Source organism: Cryptomeria japonica, chromosome 10 (genome assembly GCF_030272615.1).
Source record: "Cryptomeria japonica chromosome 10, Sugi_1.0, whole genome shotgun sequence".
NCBI lineage: Eukaryota > Viridiplantae > Streptophyta > Pinopsida > Cupressales > Cupressaceae > Cryptomeria > Cryptomeria japonica.
In genome coordinates this window covers 524,795,989-524,806,093 of record NC_081414.1, presented here as the reverse complement: position 1 = coordinate 524,806,093, position 10,105 = coordinate 524,795,989, and the positions used below count along the sequence as shown (strand labels likewise).

At 38.0% G+C, this 10,105-nt stretch overlaps 1 protein-coding gene across 1 annotated transcript; it reads left to right on the top strand.

Annotated features, from left to right (window-relative positions):
- The first annotated feature begins 7,060 nt into the window (after positions 1 to 7,060).
- LOC131060811 (uncharacterized) lies at positions 7,061 to 9,580 on the top strand. Its single transcript, XM_057994228.2, has 2 exons — positions 7,061 to 8,057; positions 8,846 to 9,580. Exons 1-2 carry the CDS (start codon positions 7,135 to 7,137, stop codon positions 8,922 to 8,924), a joined length of 1,002 nt encoding a protein of 333 aa, XP_057850211.2. The 5' UTR covers positions 7,061 to 7,134; the 3' UTR covers positions 8,925 to 9,580.
- The last annotated feature ends 525 nt before the right edge of the window (positions 9,581 to 10,105 follow it).

Sequence of the window (10,105 nt, the reverse complement as noted above, 5' to 3'; positions counted from 1 at the left end):
CTCACACCCTCCAAATGAGAGGAGGTAAACTTATATAGTTTTCAAGAATAAATGAACGGCCGAGATCAAACAGTGATCAAGGGCCCAGATTGAAAGCTATAAACCCTAATTAGGGTTTCCCAAAACTAACTACCCTCGACCAATTACATTTGGGACACTTGTCCTTCTTGCTAAATATGAACCATCAATGAAAATAGAAGGTTGTTGCATTGTGAAGTGTGCCCTTCTAGAAGCTTCTGGATAAGTCAGGTTCATCGAACTTGGACATGCTAACTTGGAGAGATCTGATTGGTTGGAAAATGACGAGGCGCCACCTCAACGTGTTGGATGTCTTTCTTGAATTCTCCAATTTGTGTCAAGAAATCGTCTAAGTATGGAAATTTGATTCCTTCTTGTCGCCATTTGATTCTGCTTGGGAGCTTGTCTTTTTTAATTCCTTCAGGAGATGAAATTCTTCAAGAAGTTGGAAGTTTATCTAACTTTTCCATATTTTCACCAAGTCTGAGAACTTTTCTTTCTTGATGCCTTGAGATTCTTTCAAGTGCCTCGAATTTGGAGGAGAAATCCCCTCGTGAAGTTTTTCTCATACTTAGCCAAATTTTGGCCCTCTCTATACTCGGACGAACCTTGCTCGTGGTCCCGTCTTCAATTCTGAATTTGGCTCGAAACTCCATTTGTGTTTTCTGTGATGATCTTGCCTTCAGTTGCCAATTTCTGTTGCGTGGGAGGAGGGTAAAAGCTCTAGATAACCCCTTGCAAATATGAAAGGATGGGATCAAGTTGTTCAGGCATTCGCTGTGATCATGTCCTTCTTCTCAATACCCTGACATGCCTTCAACATTTCCCATACTTAGCCAAATTTTGGCTATCTTCACGCCCGGATGAACCTTGCTTGTGAACTCCAACTGCGATCTCTATGATGATCCCGCTTCTATTTCCTCTTGCGACCTGTAAAACCAAAGGAAAATAAGTTAGAAATCTATCTTGGATTAAAGAAAATCGAGGCTGCGAACGGCTAAGTGTTTGGAAAATTTCACTTCATTTTCATACTTAGCCATAAAAACTGAAATTTCATCCTCAAAACCCTTCAGTCTTCAAGGGTGGTTGTGATCGTAAATCAACACTAAGTGTTATAACTCCGAAAATTTCTTATACTTAGCCAAAAAAAAATGATTTTCATTCTCTAGAAATTCGAATAAGTTTACTAAAAATCATCTCTTAAACTCTGAAAAATACTTAGAAAATTCATAAATCTGCGTCATGAATTCCATTTCACCTTCGAATGGATGGAAGTAAGGCTGGATTTTCTCAAGAACACTCAGGAAATTTAAGAACGATTCAATAACTCTTCCTTATGCTGGTTGTCTTTCTCAAAAAAATCTATGAAACTTTTGTCAAAAAAGTTTATCCAACCTCCAACACTGTTCAAAACTTTCTCCAGATGATCTTCAAACCGAAAATACTTTACTAAGCTCTCGTTAGTAAGTCGAACTTCTTGGTGTAGAAATGAAGTTTACAACTAAGTATTTGTAAATAAAGTTAAATCCTCAATCAGAAACCCTTGAAATCTTCCAACTCATGTTTCCAATTTTAAATTTATTCTTTAGGAAAGTGTTGTAATGTATCCAAATTCGAAGAAAATATATTCCAAAAGTTTCCAATTTGGCTATAAGTTCGAAATATTTATTAATCTTCCAATATTCTCCTTTTGAAAACTTTCTATTTTGGATTTAAGTTCGAAATCTTGAAGGATTTTCATGACATCATTTTGTATTTTCGTTGATTCTGTTTGACTTTTATGTGTAGGTGGACTTTTTGGAAGTTTATCTTCATCTTCTTCAAGTTTTGGCGGAGTTTGCTTACCTCTCCGAGGTATGGCGGAGTTTAGAGGGCCTTCCCCTATCATACTTAGCATCTACTTCCTTGGGCGGAGTTTTGAAGGGTCCCTTCAACATGGAGGGCGGACTTTGAGCAAAGCTCAATCAAGGCGAATTTTTAGCTAAGGCATAGGGCGGACTTTGGAACACACCCCCTAGGCACCCCACACACATGGCGGACTTTAGAGTGTTGGCCATCATGGCCTCTTCCAAACCATGGCGGACTTTGAAGGGTTGGCCACCAACATGGAAGGATAGGGCGGAGTTTCAAGGCCATTCACTCAGTAGCACCTTGGGTGGAGTTTTGGATGACCAGCACCATGGGCGGAGTTTTGGTGAGCCCCCTTAGGCATGGCGGACTTTGGTGGCACCTCCTACATGGCTCTCTAACCTTTGGTGGACTTTAGACTTGGCTCCATCAAGGCGAAATTTTGGCTAAGGCATGGGGCGGACTTTAGACATTGCTCCTTCATGGCCTCCATCAAGGTGTAGATTTGACTAAGGCATGGGGCGGACTTTGAAGTTAGCTCCCACATGACCTCTCTTCTTGGGCTGACTTTGGTGAGTGTTCCTTCATGGCCTCCATCAAAGTGTAAATTTAACTAAGGCATGGGGCGGACTTTGAAGGTCCCTCCTCATGACTCTCCTAAGGCATGGCGGACTTTGAAGTTAGCTCCCACATGACCTCTCTTCTTGGGCGGACTTTGGACAAGGCTTCTCCATCACTTGGCATGCTTGGGCGGACTTTAAAGAGTGCTCCAACCTTGGGCGGACTTTGAGGCGCTCTCCACATGCTTGGGCGGACTTTGAAGAGTGCTCCCACATGCTTGGGCGGACTTTGAGGCGCTCTCCACCTTGGGCGGACTTTGGTGGTGTCCCCAGCTTGGGTGGACTTCTATCATCTCTCCCACCTTGGGCGGACTTTGGGCATCCCTCCTCTTGGGTGGACTTCATGCATCTCTCCCATCTTGGTGGAGTTTTGGTCTACCTCCCAACATGGCGGACTTTTAGACATCTCCAACATGGGCGGATTTCTAGACCTTTGCTCTTCAAGGCGGACTTTTGGAGGCTCTCAAGAGGGCGGACTATATATGAAATATAACATTTAAGTATAAGTGGTATTTCAATATGTCTTTTCTCTTTCTTATACTTTAAGTTATATTATTGTCAGGATGTTTGAGAGTGGTTTCGGGCCTCTAGGACTAATAATGCAAAATCTAGTTTTTGGAGGATTCTCCAATTTTCCAGACTTCGTCAAATTTCAGGATCAGGATGACATTCCAGACTTAGCCAAATTTCAGGACATTTGAGGATCAGGATGATTTTTCGAGCTGATTATCCTTTGAAGGTGCCATGACCCCCTAAAATATAGGAACTTAGCTTTTTGGGTCTTGAAAATTTTGGATCGTGGTCGAAGCAGGTCAGTGGTACAAGTGTAAACCCTAGGTTTGCATCCCGAAAAAGCAAAAAGCTTAAAATCTAGGGATTTAGCTTTTTAGGTCAAAACTTGGAATTTTCGAGTTCCAATCGAAGTTGGTCAGTGGTACAAGTGTAAACCCTAGGTTTGCATCCCGAAAAAGCAAAAAGCCTAAAATCTAGGGATTTAGCTTTTTAGGTCAAAACTTGGAATTTTCGAGTTCCAGTCGAAGTTGGTTAGTGGTACAAGTGTAAACCCTAGGTTTACATCCCGAAAAAGCAAAAAGCCTAAAATCTAGGGATTTAGCTTTTTTAGGTCAAAACTTGGAATTTTCGAGTTCCGGTCGAAGCTGGTCAGTGGTACAAGTATAAACCCTAGGTTTGCATCCCGAAAAAGCAAAAAATAGACATCCCTAAAAAATAGGAAAAACTTTCTAAAAATAGCCATACCGGGGATCGGGCTGAAAATGCCAAAAACGAAACTTTCTAAAAAATAGGAAAAAGCAAAAAAACAAACTTTCTAAAAATAGAAAGTTGTCCAAATTCGTCCAAATCAATTGCGATCTTCGTCCTTTGGCCTCTCTAAGCACTCTGGTGGTGTTCACACTTCGGAATCACATAACTTGCAAAAACTAACTTTCAATCGTCAGGGCCTGAAATGCTCTGAACTGGACAAGGCTTGGTGAAATTGCAGCAAAAGGTCACAGGACACTAACAAAACCCTAGAAAGCAGGAAAAGAGAGGGTCCCCATTTGCAATGGGGCGATTTTTAAAAAAGGTCACAACAGGATCTAAAAGTCTCGCTCATCAAAAATGCAGTCTGCCATATCTTTCCCTGCAAGGGTGGCAGCATAGGATGAGGACGACCACTCCTCATCAACAATCATACATATCAAGCCCAAATTACAACGAAGCATGGACTGCAATCAAATGAAGTTTGTGGCAAATCTTGTGATTCCTGGAAGAGCTAACTCCTGCTCTGTGTATTGTCTCATAAGAGCCAACACCCATGAATGGTTATATACAAATTTGCACACATTTCTCACCCTTTCTACACATCTCTTGACCCATGGAAGTTTTCCAATATCCTCCAACATGAGGTCAATGCAATGGGCGGCACATGGAGTCCAAACTATAGATGGGTGCCTCTCCATCAATAGTCTACCTGCAGCAACATAATTTGTTGCATTGTAATTAATGAAGTTACAAAATAGTAATTAATTTGCAAACAAAATTAGTTTGTAATTGTAATCAAAAGTTTACCTGTAGCAACATAATTTGCTGCGTTGTCGGTCACATTCACCTGGCTGTAAAGAATGGAGCATTGCCGTAGACCCAAAACCACATTCTCCTCACCCACCTCATCAATCATGTCCTCTATCTGCTCACATAGGTAGGTGGCATTCTTGCAATGGGTGGAGGAATCAATGGACTTGATGAAAATGGTGCCCCTTGAAATAAAAAAATAAAGCAAGATCAATGATCATTCAATAAATTATTAAATGAAAAATAAAAAATTAATGACTAAATGAAACTAAAATTAATCAATCACCCACATAAGAAACAAGAAAATTAAGGAGAGTTCTATTTCTCCTATCTGTCCAACTATCAGTCATGATTGTGCAACCTTTAGTGCTCCATATCTGGCATTGTTCACCTAATTCCTTCACATCATTCACCAATTGAGTCAAAATGGGTCCCCTCAAATCAGACTCAGAAGGGGCTTTGAACCCCGCCCCGCATATGGTAAGGGCATCGACCATTTTTTGCCAATAAGGAGACTTGTCACAAATAAATTAAATGAGATAAGTTAAGTATGTACTATGTAGTATGTACGAGAAAAAATAAAATGAAGAATCAAAGTATAAAAATTAAAACAATCAAACATAAAACATTCACCTGGCTGTAAAGAATGGAACACTGCCGTAGACCCAAAACCTGCCAACTGTCATTTTAGCGGCATCATGGACCTCTTTGTTCCAACCCATTCTCTCAAGCGACTGTTGGGACCCAAGAGTAGTGCGAGGCACAAAGAAGGTATCCAACCTAGATTTACAAATTCTAAGTCCAATGTTGACACTCCCAGTCCCACTACCACTGGCAGTGCTAGGAACATGAGTAGTGGCACTTGCAGAAGAAGAAGCACTACCACTAGTAGTAGCATGGTGAGTGGGACGATGTGGAGGCATGGAAAAAGGCCCTCCAACACAACCTAAAGCTATCCCACTTCCAATGGCCACGCGATCCTCCTTTTGCTTCTTTTTGTTTTCAATTTCTTCAACCATTACATAGCACTTGCGTATGGCCTCAATCGTTGCTTCAATGCATGGGTCGGCATCATGGCTACGCACACAAGCAATATGGTATTTCAATCTATAAATGCCTCCATGGAATATTGTTTTGCAAAACATACATTTTGTTTGCCCCTTTCTTTGCCCAGGAAAATCTTCGTGAAATTTCCAAGCGGGGTCTTTTCTAATTGGGGGTCTAGAAGATGAAGAAAACATTGTATGATAGTTTTGTGAAACTTGAGGCAAATAAGAAAGTGAAGGTTGCTGCAATAAATTATAAGTCATAAGACATTACAAATACAAAAAAAAATTAATGCATTCATTCTCATTGTACAATTTTTTCAAAAAAACCAAAGTAGGGTTTGTAATTTTTTTTAAAAAAAAATGTAGGGTTTGATCAAAATTTCAAACCCTACTTTTAAATTTTTTTTTTTACAAACTCTACATACAACCCTACATAGTAACATACAAAAGATTTTGGAAAAAAATGTAAAACTTTCAAAAGAAATGAATAGAAAATGAATTTTTTGCATACAAGAAACAAAAAAATCTAAAAAAAAACAATCTTACATCTTACAACAACCTTGAAATGAGCTGCAAACTCTTCCTATCCAACTCTTGATGCACCAAATCCCAACACAATGCAGCCCCAATGTGATAAATGGAAGAAATCTTGAGCTTCCTCCTTGCTGGTTTTTCTTCAATGCACCCTTGTTTTTTTTCACAACTCACTATATTTTATCTGTACTTCTCTCTCTCTCTCTCTCTCTCTCTCTCTCTCCACAGAGACACAATTTTTCTGTGATTTAAAATATTATATTTAATGTTTGAAAGCTAAGTTGGTTTATTCTAGGATGATATTTGTTACTCTATTAAAGCTGAAATTTGACTTGAAAGTAACTTCTTAAAACAAATATTAATTAGCTTCTGATGCCTCTATTGAAAATCAAGATTAACCAAATCAAGTAATTAAGGCTAGTGTATATGTCATGTTATACCATAGAGATAATAGCTTTTGTTGTCATGTTTGGTCGTAGTCATGCAATGCTTCTGAATATATGAGAATAAGTTCTTGAGTTGATTGGGCCTTATAAATACAGAGTTGGCATATTAATATTATGAGTAAAGCCATTGATAACAAAGTTCTGTCTGTATTTGTTAGTGCAATACGTTGACTTATGCTAGATGTAATTTATTCTGTCAATCTTTTTCCACTAGTTTTTTTGAAATAGGCTCAAAATATGTACATTCATAATTGCAGCCTTTGTTGATGTTTTCCCTATTGCTCGACTGTTTTTGGCATGCAATGTTTGTTGTTTTCCTTGTTTGATTGCAATTCCAGTTTTTATTGCATCGTGGTGTAACTAAAGGTTTTCTAAATTTATCTTGCTGCTATGGTGATTGTATCTTGCACTTAACATTTTACTTAATGTATTTTTTTGGGAAGCTTACTGCTGGATATATTTTTTCAATGAAGTTTTATTGAAAAGAAGGGTCCTAATCCATTGTCCAATCCTCTTGAGTTTTATGGCTCCGATGAGGGACTTATTATGATGCTTAGTGGCTGCAGATTCATAACACGATTTAATGGAGAAAGTATTGTCTTTGGAAAAATTGAGAAAAAAATAAGTTGTTGCCTGGCTAACCCAAGTGGTCTTAGAAATTCTAGTTTCATAGCACAGACTTCTACAACAGCACATACTCTGCCTAGGCTAAGGATCCGAGAGAAGAGAAATGAATATACTGAAAGTTTAATAGACTCTGCTATTTTTCTACATCAGCAAAAGGAAAATAATGCAAACTTCTCCATGCAGTTGGGAAATGAACATATGAGTGGAGAGAATGAGGTAAATGATTCAGTAAGGTCTGGTTTCAGTAGCATTGTCCAAAATGATGACCTAGATCCTTCAGATACAAGGCCTTCTTGGAAAGATCTAAAGATGGATTCACCCACCAAGTCATTGAATGATGATGCACTTAAGGTGGATGATGCTGTGGATTTTTATGACCACAGTGGCATAAGTGAAACTAGCGTTGCAAATTTTCTGAATGATTCACACAAAGATTGTGTGCTTAACCAAGATTTGCATAAAGGCATACGACATTCTGATAATTACCCAAAAATATCAGATGATTTCATGGATTCAAATGGTGAAAGATCATTGGAGAATGTGGAAAAAGTCTCTTCTAGCAGTGGGAAGATAGGAAAGGTTGATGTATATGATTACAGAGGAAAGCAGCTGGAGCCAGCTCAGCAAGGATCATACATTGCAAAAGCCTCTGGGACTCAAACTTGGGATTCTAAGGCTAAAAATTGTTCATCAATGGAACAAAACATTTCTTCTATTGATTTGACTTCTCAAAATAGAAAACAAAGACAAAAGAAGAAAAGCAAAATGGAGCATAAAAGCAAAAGTCCAATAGAAGCCAACCCTTCTGACAGTACTGCTGTACTACATGGGGCTGCAAACAGGTATTTCTTGATATCCCACTTGAAGCTTAAATTCTTGTTTTACTATGATATAATATTTTTTAATTGACTTTGAATAACTGCTAGGATTCCTATTGGGAACTTGGTGTGAGAAGGAGGGTTCTTGGATATTATTGAAGGGAACATTCACTCCTCTTATTAAATTGCTTTGTTCAAATGTTTTACGTGTGACCATGAATGGGTTTCCTAGGGTAATTCTTAAGCACATTGGCCCTCTATCATTATGATAACTTTGTCAATTTCAACAAGAAGAAATTGTTTGCCGAGAATTGTAAAAGTGTAATTAAGAGTTTAAAGGAATATGGATTAGGTCTAGGAGCTTCTCATTATTATTCTCACTGGATTAATTCTGCAAATTTATCACTGTATAAACCTTAGTTGTTTTCCTTTGTATTTTTGTAATGTTTGTTCTATTTTTTGTGTGATGTCTTTCATGCCTTGCACTAATGACACCACTATTCAGCCATCAAATCATGAGCTAGATCTGCAATAGTTAATAGTTTCCAGCTTTGCTAAATAGATAAATATAAAATTATGCTCTGACATCTTTAAGTTTTTTTGCTTCCGTTGTGTATATACTTCATAACTTCAATTAGTATAGCTTGGGGATGGTGAACTTGTTTCTGATCACTATACTACAAGTAGTCTTCTCTTGCACACCTATTGTAGTAACAGGGTTGTTAACTTGGGAGTCATTCTGTTACTTTAATGATTTCTATTTACTTGAGGTGCTTTAGGTGATCCAGTGCACTTCTATTGTGATGGTACAGGTTGAAGAAGAAGGGGAAGAATGTTTTATCGGCTGTGCTGGTCAAATATGGACAGAATGCTGAATCCACAAAATCATAGTACGATGTTCCTCTGCTTATCAACTAAGTGTCCCTTTGTGTGGAGTGCTCAATCTTTTCTTTGGTAGATACAACAAAGTTATGATTATCTGAAACAGAGGTCAATCTGGAACTGCATTTATTACCCCTTGCAGAAAACTAAAGTGGAAGGCACGGGTTACTTTGCAGATCTCTATTTAATCACTGTTGGATTGAGATTTTGCAATTATCTCTTTTACATTTTTGGAGATGTTTGTCAATCAAGCAAGGGTAGTGATTGATTGAAGGAAAAGTTGCATCATGTGAATTGGGCACAGAGCAGATTCATGCATTTTTTATTTATATAGACACTCTTTTCTCAGCCGTGAAGTTAATCTGATGAATGAGTTTATATAGTTTTTCTTATGTCTTAGCAATGAAAAGGGAAACTTCCTCACATATTATGTACCAACTAACAAGCTTTTTTGGCATGGTTGTAGTCATGTGCACCAATGGTTAGATACCCATACTTTGCAAGAGCATGTAGCAGGTTTGAAAACCCTGTTGACAAATTACATGCCTATTAGTACCTTTGTGTTTCATATAATATTTTCCATTGTGTAAGATTCCACCTTGTCATTTTTCCAAGCTACCAAACTTTGATATGTATAAAAGTTTGCGTTTAAATTTTCAGCTACATTTTTCCATGCTTGCCACAGGTGCATATCTTAATGTTATCCCAAATTCACAGGCTACCCATCTGCGGCAAATGGGAAACTTGGGAAATGCCTCCCATTTGGAGATCACATTGTAATAAAATATCAAACTAGAACTACCTAAAGGTTGAATTGTTTCAGGTTTCTTTCTTTCTAGTCAACTTGTCATAAAGTGTTCTCAATTGTAAATGACTGAGAAAGATGAGGTATTATGGTACCCATGTGCCATACCATTCCTTCTTATTGATGAGAAAACTTAAGCTACAACATATTCATTATAACGAGTTTAGGTATTAACATGCAAATTATTTCATTCAATTTCCATCTATCATTTTTCTTTCTATGTGCCCATCTAAATCTCTTATCTTTTCCTAAGCATGTATGCCAACACAAGAATCATATTCACCTAACTACATGTAAAGAGTTAAAATTCATTATTCATGGCCCAACCATACATTTTACAGTAGTGAGTCTGATATGAGCGTAAGATGCATTGTAAAACTTAAAT

What these genes read in the sequence shown, in the direction of transcription:
- LOC131060811 (XM_057994228.2), top strand. Translation starts at nt 7,135, where the DNA reads ATGATGCTTAGTGGCTGCAGATTCATAACACGATTTAATGGAGAAAGT. An exon ending in CTACATGGGGCTGCAAACAG is followed by an intron (nt 8,058 to 8,845) that starts GTATTTCTTGAT and finishes GTGATGGTACAG; the next exon opens with GTTGAAGAAGAAGGGGAAGA.